Consider the following 22,254-nt stretch of genomic DNA (forward strand, 5'->3'; position numbering starts at 1 on the left):
CACGGTGTTTACCGAACAACAAAGACGGCTCGCCGTCAGAGGACAGGAGACACGCAAATGTACAAATTCCTAACATAAACGTTTTCTCAAATTATTTATGACTAACAGCGCCGCTGCGGGTGGGAGGCACCAGGCCGCTTGTTATCATCACTGCCGTTTTTCATAGGAACCGTTGATTTCAGCTGCAAGGAGGTCTCTCGTCTGCGGAACATTGAGCGGAGAAGTTTGTTTCAAACCGGCTGGTACCGAGAAGCAGGCCATGCGCACTGGGCACGCTCAAACCAGCAAAAATGCAGCAAAAAATGGGGGTATGGCTCCTGGAGCAGGGAATTCTGGGATTTTGCTGCAAACCTAGCAGATGATGACATCAAGAAAGAAATTTTGGGAATTCTCGCATTTTTCCCCACATTCCAGGAATTTTTCCAGCATTTTCCACAGGTGAAAATACAGGGGCGTTCTCCCTCAGGCCTACTGGGCTGAACAAATTCCAATGAAGCCTTTTTCAAATGCTTCACCCAATTCTTGCGCAGCTTTCTGCCACCACCTTTACCCTCCCTGGCAACTGTGAAAGAGAAAGGTTGCTCTCAGCTGATCTACGCTTAATGAGGATGAACAGAACACTGTGGCCTATGTCAACCTTGTGCTCAAGCTTAAAGGGCAAGGAGACCTCTTCCTATCTTCCAGGAGACCTCTTCCCATCTTCTGGGAGACCTCTTCTACCTCAGAAAACACAGTGACTCAGACATTTCTGGGTGCGCAGATCAATCGGGGCCGCAGAACTTACTTGAACTTCGCGTTCACCTCGTCGGCGGCCTTGTGGTAGTTCTCCGTGGTGACCTTGTAGAACTTTGCGCTCTGGAAAAGAAGAAAGGCAGATGGACCGATCAATGTCCTCATCCCTAAATGCTCACAGTGTGCCGACACTCCAAATCACACTCACAGGTACAGGGCGTTTCACCTGCTTCCTGCTAATTTGGCTGCGAACACCCCAGCAACCTCAGCATGTAAAAATATCTGAGGTGGCATATTGTTTTGACTTACCAGCCCCCAGCAGAGATAGTTTTGTGCGTTAGAATATGACAGATGAGCAAATCTGTTCTAGCGGAGGCCCCCTTTACAGAATTTCAAAGAAGCACTGATGATAAATACAAATCAAATTTAAAAAGGACCTCACAGACGCAATGACACCCAGTGTTCCGAGACCGAGCTCCGCTGATTTGTTTTTCCAAAGTCTTTGAAAAGTCTGCATCCTTGATGCTCTCGGGAGTCATCTCCTTATATTCTGCCCTTGCTGAGAGCAGGGGGTACCAAGGATGGCCTGGACTTCGGCGGAGGGTTTTTCTCTCACGCGCTGAAAATTAATAACGGGGTCCAATCCCCCCCCCAAGAGCATGCCCCATTTTCAAAGCTCCATCAAAGCTTTACGGGTGCCGAGATTGAGGGCACGACACCATTATTCTGTTCGATTTGTTTTGTTTGTAACGAATTAGAGGCAGCGGTCATCTCCTCGGCTCCGTCTTTTAGAGTCGCGGGATGGGGCCGCGTGAGCGGGAGAGGCAGCACGGGGAGGTCAGGGGGGCGCTATATTCAAGCAGAGGGCGATAGGTTCAAACCTCAAACCCCTCTGTCCCTGGCCCCTCCTCAACCCCCTCCCCACCCAGAAGCCAACATGGCTGTTGGGTTAATTCTGTACCCTTGAACACCTGATGCGAGTTTACTCGTAAAAAGTACAGCTGCGGGAGTGTTCTTCCAAGTGTTACAGAAGGCTGTACAATTTATTGTTTATTTTATCACTTAAGGCTAATAACATTTTAGTTGCCTGCATGCAGGGACCTTGCGCAGAAATAAGCATGTGTTGTGTGTATAGTTTGAATTCATGTTGTTTGAAGCACCTGGAGGGGATGCGACCACTCCACATGACGCATGGTTTGGGACACAACATTACATGGCTGACACCTAAACAGCTTCCAGAGAAGGACAGGCCCTTCTTGTTTGGGACACCATCACAGACATTGAGACAATTCACTCCCGCTCCCATGTGGACTTCCTGCAGGTCACTTCCTGTATGTGTATGTGTATGTGTGTGTGTGTGTGTGTGTCTGTCTGTGTGTGGAGGCGGAGGGCAAACTGAGCCTTTTGGTCACTTGACCCCTGCCCACTCATGTCTGACAGTAATCGCATTCGAACTTCCATTTATCTCTCTTTTATCCGATCAATAGAAATGAACAGAACAGCTGTGGCGATCAATAGTCATTTTTCATAGTGAGGAAAGTAAATAAATAAATAAATAAAAATAACCCCGGCGTGTCGCGGCGGCGGAGATGACGGGCCTGCCCTTTCGGTAACGGCTCCAGCGCCGGCTGGGTCAGAGAGAGAGGACCTCTAACGTCAGCGCTGAAGTGGAGGATGCCTCTCGGCCGTTCGTTATCTCACAGGCCTTGCTAATTCCGGTTTTCGGCGTGCCCTTGAGTTTTCAGTGACTCCGCGAAACACTCGTGATTTTGCCTGTTTTCTCCTTATTTTCCCCTGCACTGCGCTTCGGGAAGCCGAGGACTAAGACACTCCGGGCTCTGCAGAGTTCCGCTGTGGTTTGCTCCAATTCAGCACTGCACTCAATACAGGATGGTCATGTGTTTCACAGAAGATACAGAAATGAAATAGAGCCCTTAATTACTTCAAAGTAGACCATAAAATACTACAGTCGATATCTCATATTATATACACTTTATTGAGCAATATTATTATTTTTCAATATACTGTATAAGCCACTTGATTGGCAAGTGCTTCCTTGTCCCCTAATAAGACATTCGATGCCTGTGACAGCACAGTGAAAAGGTATAGCTGACTGAGTTTTAATGTGAACGGCTGGTATATTTAATAATGTAATACCAGGGAGGTGGAATAGCAGGGAGCTTTTACAGGACTGTCACTACTGAATGTCCTGGTGCGTACAGACACCCCCCTCACACACACACACACACACACACACGCACACACAACCAGTATACGCACGCACGCACGCACGCAAGGAAGCACACACACATACCCCCACCAGTATACGCACGCACTCACGCAGGCACACCCACCCACCCATACCAGTATACTCACATACACATAGGTCCCGACAGGCCTCGAACCCTCAACATTTCTATAGATGCACTGAAAATTTTGAAGGAAAAAAAAAAAAAAAAAAAAAAACTTTCTACCTGTAAGTGAGATGAAAAGTTTTCTATTTTGCCTCTTTGAGAAAGTCTCACCGCTTGCAAAATTGAGCGTGCGGCTATCTCATTCCGCTAAATCCTGCGCTCCTCAAGAGTCTGTGCATTTCGTGACGCTTGCCCCTGAGGTGACCGAGAGAGACTCCTCACTACGCTACCGAGGCACAGGGAGCCTCCGTCGCTGCCTGGAGACTGGAAGAGAGCGAGATTCGACCCGGCAGGCAAAATCGTTATAATCAAAGCCATGTTTGATGTCATTCCTACAATGATATGGCCACGGTGTACATTTGGAGCATTAAAGAGACTCAATACAGACCCAGATAAATACCAGTTCCCAGACTAAATCAAAGCCCTAATCCGTCCGCGGCCAATAAGGGACGTGCCAGGTGATTTCAGGGACACCGCGGCTTTGATCAGCGCCGGGACGAAGGGGGGGGGGGGTGGCCCGTATGGCAATCTGCGACGCGGCTGCCCACGATGTCGCGGTCTGTGATTGGCCGGGGGGTCGCGGTTGGAGGCCCTCACTGGCTGATTTGGAGGAGTGAAGGCCCTCTGCCAGCAGGCTCGGACAGAAAGTCTGATCTGATGGACTGTGAGTGAGCGAGAGACGTGCCCTTTTATTCTTCTACCTGACTGAAAGACACAATGTCACACGCCCACACTGTTCCTGCTTCTGCCTCACCTGTGTCAGCATGTGTCTACAGTATATGACTGCACACGTGTGAGAAAAGAGATAACGTGCCCATTTATGTAAAAATGTGTGTTATGCATGCAAAACTGTATACATATGTATGAGAAAGTGAGATTATGACTTGATTCTGTGTGAAATTGTACATGTACTGGTGTTTGTATGTGAGAATATAAGTGTGTGTGCTTATGAGTGACTGTGCATGCTTGTGTGATCCGTGGTGCGTCTACGCTTATATATTTGTGTGTGACTGTGTGTGGTGTGACTGTGCTCATGTGATTCTGTATGGTGTGACTGTGCGCTTGCGATTAAGCGTAATTCTGCGCGGTGCGAGTGTGCTTGTGTGCGGCTGTGTGCGTTGATCTGATGAAGTGTGGTTCTGTGTGATGTGACTGTGTTTGCGTGAATGAGCGCGACACTGTGTGTTGTGACTGTGTGTGTTTGTGTGACTGCGTGCGAAGAGCAGCTCCTCTACGCGCCGCGCGCACACACACACACACATCCCGCCTAAACCGGCGCTTTCCCTGCTGTACTGCAGAACAAAGCGCTGGGAAATCAATAAAGATTTTTTTTTTTCCCCCGGATCAATAAATCCAGTTAGAATCCTCAGGCTGCAGTCACAGGCAAGGTAGTTTCATTAAGTTGTCTGAGTTTGGACTCATAACATTTCATTTTCCCATTCACTGTTCTTCTCCCTGACGGCCATCCTGTTCCAGGCTCTGCTGATCTGGATGCTGGAGAAGCACTGTGACTCTGTGAAAAATTAATTTTCTTTCCCTGTATTTAATAATTACACACGGTATGATCTTCACTAAAATCAGACCTTTTTTACGTTTCCTACAGGGGTACAAAAGATCATATTGTTAGATCATATGTAAAATCCTACAGTTAGCAGTTAGCAGTTATTACAGTAGCAATTTGTCTACATTACCCACAATGCCAGTATCCGTTCTGCTCCCATTTCCCTTGCTTTTGCACAAATAAAAACTGATCTACGGAATAAATCATTTACTTAGCTTGACACCATTGATCCATGTGATATGAGTGGATTGAAGCGTCTGACTGGTTCACCTTTTAGCAATTGATATGAATGGATTAATGCCAGTGACTGGTCCTTATACATCCTATAGTTTTTTGATGCTGTGAATAGATTAATGTGACACTGACTGATACATGCCCCCTGGCTGTTTAGCAGTATGTATGGATTAATGTGTGTTATGGGTTCATACACACCCTGGGGCTGTTTAGCAGTATGAATGGATTAATGTGTGTTACTGGTTCATACACGCCCTTCGACTGTTTAGCAGTATGAATGGATTAATGTGTGTTACTGGTTCATACACAACCTGGGGCTGTTTAGCAGTATGAATGGATTAATGTGTGTTATGGTTCATACACACCCTGGGGCTGTTTAGCAGTATGAATGGATTAATGTGTGTTACTGGTTCACACACGCCCTCCGGCTGTTTAGCAGTATGAATGGGTTAGCGAGTGTGACTCGCTCACACATTCCCCGGTCGTGCCACACGGCGCAGAAGCGGACTGTGTAATTGGGTAACACGCCTCTTATGTGATGAGTCCTAATGAGGAAACAATTACCATCTCATTACTCTAATCATGTGAGGGAGAAGGCAGATATATTAGACGAGCTAAAAGAAAGTGGAAAAGGATGAAGTCTAGAGTTTAACACGTCATATTTTAAGAAGGGAGGCAAATAATCAAAATACTCAATCATGTGGATACGGCAGGCAGTAAGCAGAGGGTCACGTGTTCACAGCCTGTGTCCTTCAGGGTGGAGCAGTGGTTTGGATATTGGACTAGTCACCTGGGGGTCAAAAAAGTACATGTGCATCTTTAAACACTGTTTCTCCATTGTTTCTCTATTGATCGGATAATTCCCACTGCGCATTAGGGTTACTTAATATGTAAGCTGCAATCTTGCATGCACTGCCGTGGCTGTTCCTGTCACAGAGCAGCAGGATGGATTCTCTGGGGAAAGCGTTTTGACCGCAGAGTGACCGCTTTGCGGCACAGGGGAACGGGACCGTCAGAGGCGTCCGCCGAGCAAGCCGGGAGCCATTTGTCATCCGTGTCCGCGCTCCCTATCGGCCCCTTTCGTCCCCGTTTCAGTGCGCTGGCAGGGGGGGGGACGCCTGTCACCGCTCAGGGCAGGGGAGGGGAAACCCCGCTGCGGCTGCCATTCCGGCTCCGCGGCGCGACAACCATTCCGGCTCTGCGGCGCGTTAACAAAGGGCAGGGGCGGAAATCAACGCAGGCACGGCAAGCCGCGCGAATGCAAATGCCTATCAAAGCAGAGGCTCTCGGGTCTCTCAGACAGGTGAAGGCAAGCGCCCTCTTCAAAACACATCCACTGCGCGTAACGACTCCATCTGCCCTGTGAAAGGGGACTCGGCTCGCCAAATGCCTGTACATTTACAAGAGGACGGGTCGGATTACCGTGTAACCTAATTTTGACAGTCAGACGGATCTTGCCCATCCGACTTTTATGTCTTGGCTCGTGTTTGGAAAATCCAATCAAGCGCGTTTTCCGCGGGACTCATCAGACCCAAAGCGGCCGTGTCTGAGGAGCCGGGTCTCCTCTGAGCCGAGGGAGGCCGGCATCTTATCAAACCGCTACGGTAATCTTAGCCGGAGCAGGGACGCCGCCGCGCAGAACGCGGCCGAGGGGGCTGGGCTCCGGCTCTGCCTATCTGATGATTAGGCCGCGCTAATTAAATTAATGACCCCGCCACGCGGAGGCGGGCCCTCCTGCTGCTGCCCGCCTTTCTGAAGGCCGCTGGAGATAACGGCCTTTGGAGATGGGAGCCGAGCCCGGCCGAGGCTCGCGGGATTGTTTCCTGCGGTGTTCTTGTGCAGAGATGCGGTAACTGAGGACACCAGCTGAGAACAGGCTTTGAACGCCGATGATCACAACACTGAACTTACACTTAGAACTCCACATATTACACTCAGTATATTATACTCAGAAGTCTGAACCCACAGTGTACTTACAGCCCGAAAGTAACAATATGCTAAGAACTCTAAACTCACAAACTGACTTAGAGAACCAAAAACTCAAAAAAGGCAGTTAGGATTCTAAAGTTACAAATACACTTGAAAGCACTCACAAATGTTCTTAGCACCCTACATTTACACTACATTCATTTAGCTCTCACCCAAATAGAATTCCAGTGCAACCTACCCAAGCTGTTCAAGCAACAGTGCCAGACCTGGTTAACAACACTCCCAACCCAGAATGTGCATGTACAACACCGTAAACCTACACTTTACATCACACGTAGAAACCCAAACCTATACTTAAGAGACCTAGTCAGTCTGCAGTTAAACTCAGGCTGCACCCAACACCAAGAGCTCACACTGTGTATACAGCGGTCAAATAACATTCAACACAGTATGAGCCACACAGAATTATAAAGACCGTGCGTAGCATTCAGGCTAATGTAGAGAGAGAAAAAAAAAAAACCTCTCATCCAATACGGTGACCCAGGTGAACATGCGCTAATGCTTTCCCGAAGGAACTGTGCGCTAACGATAAAGGTATATCCCTGCTTCCAGGACTGCGGAATTACTCCCTGCGGCCCCTGGCGTTTTTTCCCATCATCGCCCACGGAGACACAGAAAAATCCAATTCCATCAGTAGACAGAGAGAGAGAGAGAGGAGGAGAAGGAGGCAGGGAAAGGATGAGAGAGAGAAAGAGAAAGAGGGACAGATTCCGAAAAATGCGGACAAAATGAGAAACTCTGGGACATATTGACAAGGGTGAGATTGTTTTACAGCGGGTATTGAGTGAGAATGTAATACGTATATATTTATATATATAGTTTCAGATGTGATTTGTCAGGCCGGCCAATGAGACGGCGCGGTGCGTTCTGGTGTCAGTGCTGCTGAGGGGCTGTCAGGGAGGGCTCTGTGATGAATGGGCAGAGCGGAGTGAAAGAGACATGTAATATACACTGGCTTTATTCTGCTGCTCTCTGTCACCGGCCACAGCCCCGGGTGCACTGACGGAGAGAGATACAGCCACAAAGGCATGGGGAGGAGAGAGACAGAGTAATACAGAGTTCGGGGGGGGGCAGGGGGGCTGGGGGATAGAGAGAGAGGTGCTTATTCAACACCTTCCAAAAAGAAAAAAAAAGATCACAAAAATTGCTACAGTAACTTAGAATAGGTCCACCAGATGCCCTGCAGTACAAGGCCCTGTGACCCCCAAAAGCACAGCCATGAACAAAGCATTGTCACTCAGCTGGTCCTCAAACAACAATAACCACCAGTGTGGTGTGATGGTAAGCAGTAGGACTGGTACCCAAATGGCTGCTGGTTCGATTCCCTGACGGTGCACTGCCGTCAGACTCTTGGGCAAGGCACCACAACTGCCTTGGTAAATATCCAGCTGTTTAAACGAACAAAATTGCAGCCTATGTAAGTTTCTCTGGATGAGAGCATCTGCTAAAGGACAATAGTGTAATGTAACGCAACCTGCGCTAAGAAAAGCCAGCTTCAGGGCAGCACCACTAGCTGATAACTAGGGTTAAGCCTATAATCTGGTTGACAAGACATCCTTGAAAAAATGTCCTCAACAAGGGGGCTCCCGAGTGGCTCAGTTGGTAAAAGCACTCATTCCGAGTGCAGACTGAACACTACGGCCCGGGTTCGATCCCGACAGTGACAGTCACAGGTGGATCACATTGGCTTCGTTCCGCCAGGGATAGGGGTGGGTGCATCGGCAGGGGCTTCGGTCCCATTAGCAACAGCGACCCCTGCTGGTCGATCGGGCGCCTGTGGTCCACGTGCCAAAGCTGCATACGAAATGTCTTCCTCCGACCCATCTCTGTGCTAGCTTAGCTTGTGGACCGCAGTGCAAAAAGAAGCAGCAGCTGACATCACGTGTCTCGGAGGAGGGCACGTGCTCGTCCACACTCTCCCGGATTGACAGTGGGGGCTCTGCAATGGGACTGAACATCGATGACAAATTGGGCAATCCAACAATTCAGGGAATTGGCCATTTCCAAATTGGGGAGAAAATGCAAAAAAATATATATCCTCAACAAAATGTGCTTAATAAAACACGCTCAATAAAACATCCTTCAAAAAACACAAAACTTAACTATATGTCACTAACAGTGAAACTGCTTGAGGCACAATGAAGCGATGGGCCAATAACTGGCTCAGTGACTACAGTCCAAAAACCAGCAATGGCTGGGGCTTCCGAACAGCTCAGTGGTTAGGGCGTTCCCTGCTTGCCTTGTACGAAAGCCGAGCTCTACAGCCTGGGTTTGGTCCCTTTCTGCGTCATTTGCCAATAATGACCGGGAGCCCAAATTGGCTTCGTTCCTCCAGGGCAAAGGGGTGGGTGGGTCAGTCAGAGTCTCCCCGTCTCGCTGCTCCTGGGCGCGCTTGGATTCGTCAGGTTGCCTGCGCAGCTGCGGCGCGCTGTGGCCTGCAGTGCTAAAAATGCCTGCCGGCTGCATGCGAGCGCGCGGGAGAGCCGCATTCGTCTCGCCTCGGCGCTCCCGAGACGCCGCAGCGGCTGCCGCAGTGAGACGAGACCTAATGCACAACCGGCCATTCTGAAACAGGCCTGCACGAAGGGGGGGAAAAAAAAAAAAAAAAAAAAAAAAAAATTATATACATGGCTGTCAGTCTGCGATGCACTCCCCCCCGATACACCATGATTCGGAATCCCTCAAAAAAAAATTAAAGCCAAAAAAAAAAACCTTTCTCCAATTCCTCAAATATGACTGCTAAACCCGTACCTCCCAGGAGAGTAGCGCATAGCTCTGCTGGAGGCCTGGGATGTTGCAGTCACTGTGCACCGCACACAGACTTGAGCGCTCCACACAAAAGCGCTCTCAAGCTGCTGCCCTCAGGTCTTGCATGATTATTTACATGTTTATCTGCATATCGCACAACCACTTAATTGGCGTTACTGTGAAAAAATCATGTATAATGTAAAAACATGCACATTGTCACTTACTTAGGCTTCCCTAAAACTCAATGACAAACAATTATGACAAAAACAACACAAACAATTAGCTAGCGTTTTTTTTTATGGGGAGTGTGGAAATGTATGGTAATGACAGCAAATACTGTTCAAGAGAGAAAAATGACAGAGAGAGACATCATGAGACAGAAAACAGAATTCTGGCAGGAAATAGTGCGCACAGTCACGAAACGAAGGTGTGACATCACTGTTCCCGCTCTCTGATTGGTCCACATGACCTCCCCATCTGAGAACAAGCGCACAGAGAGAGAATGGCACAGCGGAGCATCTCGTTGGTCAGGCTCGGAAATTGTCAAGAGAGGAAATGAATGTCCATTCAAAGCTGAGAACACAAGCCAAGAACCCAAGGAGGGAAAAAAAAACAGAACAGAAATCGTTTCAAACGAGCAGCTCGTTTCTCTCTCTCTGAGCAGGGTTTTGCTGCACCCTATTGGCTGGCACTTAACTGCGTGGGCAAAAACTTTTCCGAGAGCCGATTGTGCAAATGGCTCTAAAACACAAACCTCTACGATGGGTTCCATCAACATTCCGGTAGCTTTTCCGTGCCGAGTGTTTGATCTTAACTAGGCTTTGATCCCGGACTACGAATTACCCAATGCATCGGAGTCTATTCTTGCATTTGAACAGAATCCCGCCATAATAGCTGTTATGGGTTTACTGTCGACTCCACAAGCTTGTAAAACGGCGCTCACAAAAGAGCGAGCGACTGAATGACATTAATGGCTTGTCCTGATGGTATTTATGTAAGAGAGGTGTTCAATTTTTAGTCCATAGTAACGCCCGGCCTGTTCTGTGTAATGCGCCCTCTTTCTCACCGTTGCCACGAGAGAGAGGCTAAAGCTCTGGAAAGACCGAAGCCAGAGCTGTTATTGTTCGCTTCCTCCATTAACGATTAATCAATGAGTTCTCTGGGGTGTGACCTAGACGCTGGCGGTAATGGCCACGAGCTTAAGAAACTACCGCTGGGGAACAATGAGTCTGAGTCTGTATTGTCCTCGGAAGTCTACCTTTGAAATACCTCTTCTGGGTCCAGCACACCCACTCCGCTGATTTTGGGGAGGTCTGTCCTTTAACTAAGGCCCCCCGAATCTTACCTGTTTTGAGGTGGTCTGTCTCTTTATGAGGTAGCCCTGTACTCTGTACCTGCCTGGTTTTGGGGGTATCTCTGGCCCTGTCTTAAGGCGTGAATGTCATCCTGCAGTCCCTGGTCCTTGCCGGAATGGACTGTGTGAATGAAGGTGGACAGCCCACCTGTACAAACTCTTAGCCTCTGTCCCATAAGATTAGGTCTGGGAGAGAGCACTCCCCGGTCGTATAGCACTGACCTGAGAACAGTGCTTTTATGTGACTGGAGATTTAAATAGTCTGGATGGCACAGCAGAGCCAGGGTGCCCGTCTCTGGGCATACTGCAAGGCAAAGTGCACTGTTCCCCTTCCTTGTGTCCAAATGTGTGGGCACAGTGCGGATAAGACATGGACATGGCTTCTGCATACTAGTTGCAGTATAGGCGTGGTTTGAGTCTGGCATGGGTGTGGTGTGGGTGTGGCTTTGGCTAGTATGGGTGTGGTGCGGGGGGCGGTCCAGGTCGTACCCTTTCCTCCAGCACAGAGGTCTGGGGAAGGATGCTTTAAGGTGTGGGATGGTGTGGGCGTGGCATGGATGTGACACGGGTGTGGTGTTAGCACAGTATGGGCGTGCTATGAGCGTGGTGTGAGGCGGTGCAGGTCTCACCCTCTCCTCCAGCTTGGCCACTTGCTCCCTGTAGAAGGCATCCTGCTTCCTCAGCTCCCGCTCCCTTTCCTCCAGCTGGTGGGCCTGGAGGGTCAAGAGGAGAGAGAGCGGTCAGACCGTCTGCGGTGCACACGCCGCCGCCACCCCGGCCTTTTAAAAACACAGCCCCGGGGAGCACAGGAGGGGCCGTTAAACAATCCGTCGTAAGAGAGGGCTGTCAGACCGTCGGCGGTTCAGAACATACCACCAGTGCGGCCTTCTAAAAACCCAGCCTAAGGGAACACGGGAGAGGCCATTCAAAAAAAAAAAAAATCTACCATACACCTAATAAAAAACACATTAAAAAAAGATGAACATCTTCCCCATATACTAATCCCCATTGGCTCATGCAGAACATAGAAATTGCACAAATAAAATAAGAAATAAAATAAAATCTAAAAACAAATAATCAAAGAGGCAAGCAGACGTTTGAGGGACTCCCCAGTGTGTAGAAGCTCAGTTCTGCATGAGGAGCAAGGAGGAAGCTGCAATCAAACACTGGACCTGCAAAACCCCCTACTGAGACGTGGGCCTCACCTCCAATTCAGACTTCAAGCTCAGGACTTCATGTTTGTTTCCAAGAGGCTGAGATCAGCTTTGCTCAGAAAAGTTTGCCTTTCAAAGACTGTCATATGGAGCATCACATTTTGACAGCAAGGCCAACCTCAATTTTACTTGGAGGGAAGTAAAACTGTGTTTGATCGTGTCTGATTCTCAGACAAACTTGAGTGGGCTCTCCCGTAAAAGAGCGCCCAATGCACCTGACAAGACATTAACCTTAGGAGAGCGCCGGCTCGGATCGACGTATTTATCCGTCGGTCTTGCGAGAGCTATCACACAGAGTCTCTTTAGCTCTAATGTGACATCTTTCGCGAGCTTCAGCGTCGAAAAAAAATCCCAGACATTATCAGGAGAGCTCGAAATTAAATTCTGAGATACAGACGGACACGTGTCAGAAGACGCCCGGCGAGATTGAGTATCGAACGTTTTTTGGAGAACAGTTCACGGCGCCCCTTGTGGGAACCAGACTGGGGTCAAGTCTGAGAGATGAGGCCAGGAGAGGAGCCCGCCCCGGTGTGGGCCGGCAGTAATTGGAGCCGCGCCTCTGGGCCCTGCCGAACCTGGCCTGTCACGTCACATGACAGCGAAAGGGCCCCCAGGTGGCTTCAGGGGCCGGGGGTATGAGGCAGGGAGGGACACGGGCAGTTAAAGGGGCCCCGAAGGCGTGCCTCCTGACAGCTCCAAGGGCAGCAGGTTCATCGAGGGCTTTATGTCCGCACATCATCCCAGCCATTTCTGCGACATGGCGCTCGGTGAAACAGGATATCATCAGCCCGGTACAATAAGGTATCCTATTAATTTACTGCTGCTCTCTGTCTCCTGGTCCTTTTAACTTCACCCTTCAATAATGCAATTTGGTTTTCACAGCTCTCCTTTTTCAGGCTCCGACCCCTGCTCATATTCCACCGAAAAGCCACAGACTAAGCAAAACCGACACTTTAGGTTTTGCCCTAACGATGCGTCACCATCGTTAGTGCGTTAGGTTAATTAGCCGATTGATGAATCATGGATTAGCGTTTTGCTTGTACTCTGCAGTAATTCTACGACAAACGTCCAAGACTAAAGCAGATGCTTCATTTTTAGGAAACGGTTCAATTCTGCCTCTCAAGGGTTTTGTGGCGTACAGTCAGAACACGTCACTGTGCTACTGACAGGCTCACACACACGGTGCAAGCTGAGTCAGTACCTGACACAGTGCTAAGTGCAGCACAGACAGAACTACCACACAAAGGCTGCTTGCAGGCTAACTCGGTGATGGACAAAAGAAGGACTAAAAATGAATACGGCAGTGCAAATGAAGGAACTGCCGCGCGAAAAAGAACAGCACTGTGAAGGAAAGAAAAAGGACAAAAGGAAGAGTGGTTTGCATGCACGAGGAGAGGGGAGCGCCTCCTTCCACCTGTCTTACCTTCCGCTCTAGCACCTGAAGCGAGGGAAGAGAGAGAGAGACAGCAATTAACAAAGAGAGAGATTCAGATTTAGTGCCTGGCTTCTGCCCACCCACACACACACACACAGACACACACACACACACACAGACACACACACACTCACAGATGCATGCACAGACGAACACGCGCCCACACACAGACACAGATACACATGCATAGACACATGCACTCACGTACACACGCACACACACACACACACACACACACCGACACGCGTATGCGTGCGTGCGTGCGCGCGCGCACACACACACACACACACACACACACACAGTCGAGGGCAACAGTGGCAACAGCTCTGGAAGTCACCATCCTATTTAGCCCGGTAAAAGAAATAGGGGAAAGAGGTAAAGATACGCATCCCCCATTAAAAATCTCACTCAGATAATGGTCATCGCTCATCACTGTGAGTCTGCACACCATACACTTTGAAATCTGCATTTCAAGCAATCCCCCAACTGCTTCACAGATTTGATACCAAGTTTCTCCAGGTTCAGCAATTCCTGGCTTTGAAGATTCAACACAATTTCACAAAGTCATATAACAGTAATGTGGCACCAGAGAAATACAGAAAAAATAACTTTATAGGCTTTATATTCTACGCTTTAAAAACACAGACAGTCACAGTAACTACAGGAAGGAATTACTACATATGTAATAAAGCACTGAAGCAACAAAAAAAGGTATTGGTAACCACAGCCTAGCCATAACAAAACAATTACAAAGCACTGCTTTAACGCAGCCAAAAGAATTACTGCCTACCATACTGTGACAATACAGACTTGATTACTAACCACTGCCCAATCATAACAAGCACTTCAATTGTGCCCATTCAAGTCATAACAAAAATGATTTCTTTCCAGAGCAGTCATAACAAAAAAATTACTACAAACAGCTTTGACACAGCAAAGCTATTACTGCCTACCACGCAGTCATTGAAACTTTATTACTACCCATAGTGTAGTAATAACAAATAGCACAGATGATAAGTAACCACAATACATTCATAATAAATACTTTATAACTACCAACAGCCTTCTCACTAAAAAGAAATTGCTATCAACAGGCTGGTGGAAACAAAGACTGTTCCTCTCCCCAGAGTATCCATTATAAAGATTTTTTAAAACAGCAGGCAGTGCTTGTCTGCTGCCCTCTCTCTCTGAGTGGCATTGTACATTTATAGAGCAGGATTCATGTGCGGGCCCTCCGATGGAGCTAACACGCCTGCACACGGCTTACTTAAAAGGACTCCTTTTTTATTGCTTTACAGAGCTGGCAGTGGAAGAGGAGAGAGGGAAACGCTCGTGTCTGTCACTCATGTGTCAGGCTGTCCTTGCGTCTGCCGTGCACACGCTCCTAACCGCTGGAAAAACACTCTCCCGGTCTGAGGGGCAATCAGGGACCTGAGAGAGGAGGTGGGGGGGGGGGGGTGAAGAGGACCGCCAATAATAAGTAAACCGGCCCTTTTTCTCTACGCGCCCGCCCTTAACGGGACAGGATGGCGACCTTCAGACGCGACCGCCCTTACCTCCTCAGTGGGCTTGTTCGAAAGCTACCCCATCGTGCCGAAACATCACGCCGGGCCCGTTGTGATTTTTTTTTTTTGTTTCTTTTTCACCCCCCATGAATTTTAATACCGGGGCAGCGGGATGGAGGGGAGCCGCGCTTACACAATGCATCACGGCCCGCATATGGTGTAGTTCACCCGCCCGCTCACTTGCACGCCCTGTCGGAATTACTTTCGTCCGATTAAACGCATTCAGCCTCCCTGCGAGATAGTCTAATCACATTTAACCTCAGACAAAAGGGAACCTTTTACGATGAATAACGCGCCTTTTGTTCTATTAATAAAGAGAGGGCCGCAACAAAAGGAGCGGGTGGAAGTGAGCTAAAAAGAGGACAATGCAGGCAATTCATCATCGAGGCGTTGTCATTGTGCAGGAATATGGCCCTTGCGGCTGGGGGGGTCCGCACCACAGCCACTGATCCGCTAAAGAGAGCGGCGGTACTCTCAGTCCAAACGCGCGGGCGGCAAGACAGCCATATCGGGATTTTTGATCCAAAAAATAAAAGGCAAAAGTTTCTGCTCAGCCTCAGCTTAAAAAAAAAAATTTATAAAACAGGTGAATCTCAAACTCACCATTAAAGAGAGATTGCTTTTGGAGAACCGTTAAGAGACCTGATGGTCAAATTACAAGTCGTTTTAAAGAGATGAAGGCGGGGGAAATAATAAAACCTTACTGAATCTCAATTAGCAGGAGTGGAATAATTAAGAACTACGCTTTGTTTTTTTTAATTAGCTGATTGCTGCAGTTTGGCTGTGATACCGTGCGTTGGGAGGACGGGACCAGGCCGCATTGGGAGCTGCAGCAGAGGAGGCCTTTTAACTCCAGAGGTAACACAGGAGGGGTTACATAACCGGAGTGGGCGGGAGGGATGGAGGGAGGGAGGAAGGGGACAGCGCAGCTGTGGCATGCCGGCCGGCCCGCGGAGAATTCATTTTCTCCACTCTCGCCGCTCCTTATCTGATAGACGGGGTGCCCTGCTGCGAGATCAGCCGAATCTTTCAAAAGGGGGCGAGGCCGGGCTCTTCAGAGTCAAGTGCTTCCCCTGACCGCAGCGAGGTAATTAACCCTCCGAGGTCAGATGCTTAAAAAAAAAAAAGAAAAGAAAAAAACAACAGTCATCAGAAATAATAGGGTCAAAGTTGCTCAAGAACGCACATACATCATAGCCACGCGAAAAACTAATATTGATGCAGTGGGCCGCGAGGTCCTGCACGTAGAGGTCAAAGTTCAAGTGAATGTTGACAAGCCCGAGGTCAAGGTTGAGACGGAGGAGAGGACGGCGAAAATGGGGTCGAAACCCAGCAAGGGCAGGAACTGTTCTGCACCATGTCATATATACTTAGCAATAGCATTGCACCCACTATGGCAAAACACCCAATGGGCCCTGCAAGTTGCCCTTCAGTGCCATTCAATACTACAGAACAGAAAGAGCCCAGGCTTTTTCTGCTAGCAGTGCCCTGCAAAGTGCTCTGTGCCAACATAACTCTTAAGGGGGCTGTACCCTGCAAATGTTCATTTATTGAGGTACATGAAAAAAGATCTCACCCTCAACAGCCCTAATGTTAACTTTCAACTACTCTGGCAGCTTCTTACCCACTGTCTCAGTTATAACAAAACACTTGAACACTACAACCAACCGCTTCTTGGCAGGCAAGGGAGTTGGAACAGGCATAAAGGGTTTATAGTAACAACGGGAGAGCACTGGGGACAGACTCCCTCATCTGGGGATCCAGACAGCTGTAGTATCATCTTCACTCGGGCATCAATCAAACCAAACGGAATATCGAGGAAAAATGTGTCTGGAGTCCTGAGCGATAGCCAATCAAATCGAATAACGCTGACGTCCAAAAGAGCTCGGGGGCAGCGGGAACATCTGGGGGCCTCGCTGCCGTGACAGCAGAGGTCAGTGAGTAATTGGGGGAGATGCTCACAGGGGGGTCAGAGCCTCTGACCTCCAGGAAGGGAAGGCCAGACCCTGTTTAGGCGAAACTGTCCGCCTAGGTGAGAAAAAATGATCCGTCCCTTCCAGAACAGGGGTTCGCTTTCAGCTGAGCCACGTGCAAATTAGCGCTGGTGCTGGACGGCTGTCTTTCCCTGCCGAGGGGGTGTCACACAGACGGCAGACGGCAGACGACTCCCCCCCCCCCCCTCCCCCCCGGCCGGGCTCGGCCTGTCCCGGCCCTCTGTGCTCACCTCAACCATTACTCACTGCACGACTGACTCAAGAGGCTGGCTCAATATTGAACTCTCACCTCAGGGGCCTCTATATCAGAATAATAAAACCATTAAGAGCCATTACGATCCCATGAAACATATGAATGAGCTCAGGCAACATGCTTTTAAATATCTACTGCGTTTAAATTTGGAGTCAAATCTAAAAGCAAAGAGGACTGAGCTCAAACGCGGAAGCATTACGCTTGCGTAGGCCTCCGAATGTCTGTTTACGAGACGGCGGCCGTGAGGCTTTGAGAACTCCCCGTCTCATCTCCGCTTAATCGATTCCAATCTTTGCGTTTATGATTTAATACAGTGATACGCGCGGTGGAAATAGCACAAAGGAACCCAAGGGTTCTTCAGATGGAGAGGACGGGGAGCGGCGGGTCAATACAATAAAACAGGCGGTGGACCAGGGCCGTTTTCGCTGCCCGCTTAACGACCGGCCTGAAAAAACACGCTTTCCCCGTCAATGTCGTCTCTCCTCTCAGCTTTGCCTTTCCAAAGCCTCTGGGAGCTCGCGTGAGCCCCCGTTCCCCCAGTTTTTTGGGGGGAGTCAAAGCCTGCCCCCAGCAGGCTGCAGTGTTTACCGAGGAGCACAAAGGAAAAACAAACCACAGCAGAGGTCTCCTTTTGTGGGGGGGGGTGGGAGAGGCTTGGAATGACCCGAGGAGCTGGCCTGGTGAGATCAGGGCAGACATCTACCCCCGGGGAACAGGTGAGCGGGGGAGAGGTGGAGGCGAGGGGGGGGGGGGGTGCTCCCTCCACGGCGGCCCTGTGACACTGGGCCTCACGCTGGCGCAGATGACGCCGGAGCCATATGTCTGACCCGGGACGGGGCGAGAGGCGGAGCGGCACCTGCCATGCATATTCATCCCCTCCGCGGGGTCCAGAGGGGCGGTGCGGGGCCCTCGCCCTCGGCAACCGTCATTGGTGAAAAAGTTCACGTCGCTCCGGTCGACAGCTCTGTGAGAAAGCCTTTTTTTCCTCCTCCCTCAACCTATCCTCAAGCTCACGCTTCCCTGCCTTACTCCTCCCCCCCCTCAGGTTTCCACTGAGCCAAAGAGGCAGGAGGGAGTGTGGATGCCATGGAGGTCACACAGGAAATGGCTGTGATTGGCTGAATGTGATTACGTAAAATATACAGCGGTAGATTAGCCTATTGACAGATCGGTACACCAATCTATTGCTAATGTATTGGCACTGCACCACACAGTTTAATTAGGCAACCTACACAGGACTTTAGAAAAAGGGAAAACGACCTCTATGCTATGGAACCACAACCGCCTTTATCACAGACGCCAACTTTGTGTTCAGCTTGTTGGAATGGACAGTTCCCTGCCCGATCAGGCTGAATCCAGTTTGCATCCACCTGACCCTGACCCTCTGCGGGTGACCCCCATCTATATTCTACATCTACGGCTTCACCACTCACAGCCCTGTCAGAGACCAGAGAGGCAACATAAAGTCAGCCAGGTGTCAGCAACAATTCCTTCCTCCCCCATGAGCTGACTGACTGGCTGGTGAATAAAGTGATGAACCGTATTTCCGTCTTCCTCCATCTTTTAATGACTTAGCTTTTAATTATTAAAAGAATAATAAAAAGAAATAGCTAAATAATGTAAACACTGAGGCACATGCCTGCCTTCTAGGCGTTCCCAAGGGACAAAGGCAGACCTTCAGTGATGTTCTCCCTAAAACCTGCTGAAAAACTAAGCACCAGCAGGGGCTTTAAACACAGGAACTTCCCACCACATCGGTCAAAAGTGAGCCAGTACGCTGGTTTTAACAAGGTACCACGCCAGCACCTCGCCCCAGGGAGAGCTGGGCAGAGAGAAGCAGGAAATAAGGCAAGCGGCCAGAACAGAGTGACCCGCACCGTGTGCCTAAAAGCGCACAACATAAAGCATCGGAGGCAGCAGCATCCTTCCCTTCCGACCTCAGGGCTTTGCCTTCTTCCCCGGCTCAGAGCGAGGAACTGGCACCTCGTCAGGCCCTGTGCAATTATCCGGGCGCTTAGCTGCAGTGGTTCTGCTCGGCAGGGTGTTATTCAAGCCCTAAACAGCAGCGCTCTCACCCCTGTCTTTCGCTCGCTTACTCAGGGAGACTCTCAATCTTTAACTGAGCCGGTAGAGGAACGAGCAGCCTTCTGTCCTGTTGAAATGTATACAGCAAACAGAGCGGGTTGTTTTGGGTTAAAATTTCGCACAAGACTAATCAAATCCTATGAAAAGAGTAATTTATCACATTCACAGTTACCGCAACACAGCACAGTTGTGATAGTACCTTATTTGCTCAGTAGATTCCCGTATCCTAAGCAATTCACACGTTCACCATCCATACAGCTGGATATGTGGCGATGTCATAATCAAGGGCACAACTGCAGTGCCCCACCCAGGAATCAAGCCAGCAACCTTCAAGGTTATGAGGCCTGCTCCTCACCACCACGCCGCACTGCTGTTCTGTCTCCAGAGCTGTCATGAATCTCATATGCAAATGGGTTACCTTCTGAGAACGGCACTAATGACAAGCCCTTTGGGTATCTGAAGACGGGCTCTGATTGGACAGAGGCATCTTGGCCGAGGAACACAGGATCTTCTTGAGGCCTGAGCGCGAGAAGCGCTCCGTAATCAACCCGCAACAATGTTAAAAACACAGAATAACCCCACCCCTATCCCGAGGCCTCAGCCCCTCCCCTGGCTGAGGTGAGCAGCGCAGGGCACGTTGCAGGGGCTGCCGGGCTGTCCTGGGGTGCGCTGCCCGTTCCTCCCCTGCCCTTTCTGCAGTCCCCACAGCACCTGGCGCAGGCACTTCATTACAGAGTCATTGTGGGACGCGCTTCTGTTAATTAATTCCAAATGAATGTGCATCAGCAAAAACCCAGAAAGCGATTAGCTGCATTTAGCCTTCGCAGCCTCGCATACACATACACACGCACGCGCGCACACACACAAATGAATACGGTGAGAAAACACAGGCCTTTCTGGCAGGTGCTGGTGCTTTTCGAAGCTTTTTCCCTTTAAAAATAAAAGTTTAAAACAGAGGTGCATTAGCATGCTTCCTCTCACTCGACCGCTGCTTCTGGGCCGTAAATTGACGTTACGAGCTCGCCGACGGAAAGAGGCTTTTTCTGACACCTGTATCCATCCATCAATCCCCGACCGGACGCACCCCAGCGCACTGACAGCTATCCCTGCCAATTAGAGTCCGGGGCGAAGCTTGGCGCCCGTGCCAAGAAGAGGCTCGTCCAATTAGGGCCCACGCCAGAAAGGAGCCCGTCCAATTAGAGCCCGCGGCCAGGCACCAGAATAACGGCAAGTCATGCGATTGTCCCGCACGTCACAGGGACCGGCAAGCGCTTCCCGGAAACCTCACAGAGACCAGGCTAACGGCTAACGGGAACCTCACAGAGCAGCCAAACTCTTTTACAGAGACCACACAGAGACCGGCTGAATTCTTCACGGAAAGCTCAGAGGCCAGCGAGCGCTTCAAAGAGAGCTCACGGAGACCGGCTGAATGCTTCGCGTTAAACCTCAGGCCAGCCGAAGGCTTTAAAGTAACCTCACAGAGACCAGTGAAAATTCAAAAGTCTGACAAGGGGGAAAAAAAATAAATAAATAAAAACAACCAAACAGAGCGTACGGCCTGCAAAAACCTTACAAAAACATGCATAAAACAACAGAGCAAATAAGCAGCCTGTGAAGTCCCCTGGCTAACGAGAACGGGAGAGCGGACCGCTGTTCCGAGCCTGGAGCAGGAACAGCTGCACAGACGGGGGAAAACGGAGAAGGAGGGAAAAAATACACAGAAGAGCTTCAAGGGTTTGCAGAGAAGGTACCACCCTGCTTCAGAAGCAGCTTTCAAGGAGGAGCTAGGGAAAACACCGAATGACTGCTCCTCTCTTCTCTAAATGAGAGACAAACCACAGCAGGACTTACGAATTCTTGCGAGAGCTGTTTTTTTTTGGGTTAAGGCCTGTCTTATGGGCCTTATCTGTAGTCATTTTAATCCATAAAGAACATTCCTGTTTATCTTGGTTATGGCTGAAGACATGAAGTGAATTCACATTACAGTCAGTTTCTTGGAGGGGAGGAAAAAAAAAAAAAAAAAAAAAGCTATTTTCAAATACCACCTACAAGTACATCCAATTCACAACCCAGCGAGGCTCCTCTAATACCTGGGAAATTAAATTGTGGGCCATTATCAGACAGGCCCAGTCCTCTCCATCTAAAAATGCAACCACATTTGAAGGCGCGCAGATTTTCAAGGGACATTTGCTCTTGCTAGCACTTTTTTTGAGGAGGGGGGTTATTTTCTTTTCATTTAAAGCTTTACTGAAGTAAATTTCACCCAATCCAAGCCACCTCAAAAAAAAAAACGTTGAGAGCCAAACAGATTGATTTTAGTGTGTAAACATCAGAAGGAAACAGCCATTACGGGTCCCGTTCGAAAGGGGGGTGAGGAGAGGAGGGGGGGGGGGGGGCGCTCGTGAGTGCGGGAAGGCCATTTCAGAATTGTGATTCAAAGACGGAGCCGTCCGCTGGCTCCTGGTCGGCCGCTCGGGGGGGATTAGAAAAACACAGTCACAAAGAGAGCTGGTAAACCTGCTGCCCGGCAGAGTATGGTCTAATTCAAGACAACAGGTGGCAGATCTTATTCCAAGGACTCTGACAAACTTTAAACATGTTAGAAAAACAGCGACTGGGCCAGGGCCGAAAAGGGTCTGAATCGCACAGGGGAAAAGTCCCATCAAAGGAAGAATT

General features: G+C 49.4%; 1 protein-coding gene across 1 annotated transcript in view; it reads right to left on the minus strand.

Moving 5' to 3' along the window:
* The window catches only part of chchd3a (coiled-coil-helix-coiled-coil-helix domain containing 3a), a 71,887-nt gene that overhangs the window by 11,617 nt on the left and 38,016 nt on the right, over positions 1-22,254 (minus strand). The window contains exons 5-6 of the mRNA XM_036518012.1: positions 11,662-11,745; positions 785-855 (exon numbers count right to left, since the gene is read on the minus strand). Of these exons, the coding sequence (XP_036373905.1) occupies positions 785-855; positions 11,662-11,745 (155 nt within the window). The remainder of the gene's footprint in view (positions 1-784; positions 856-11,661; positions 11,746-22,254) is intronic.

This window comes from Megalops cyprinoides, chromosome 23 (genome assembly GCF_013368585.1).
Source record: "Megalops cyprinoides isolate fMegCyp1 chromosome 23, fMegCyp1.pri, whole genome shotgun sequence".
Classification (NCBI taxonomy): Eukaryota; Metazoa; Chordata; class Actinopteri; order Elopiformes; family Megalopidae; genus Megalops; species Megalops cyprinoides.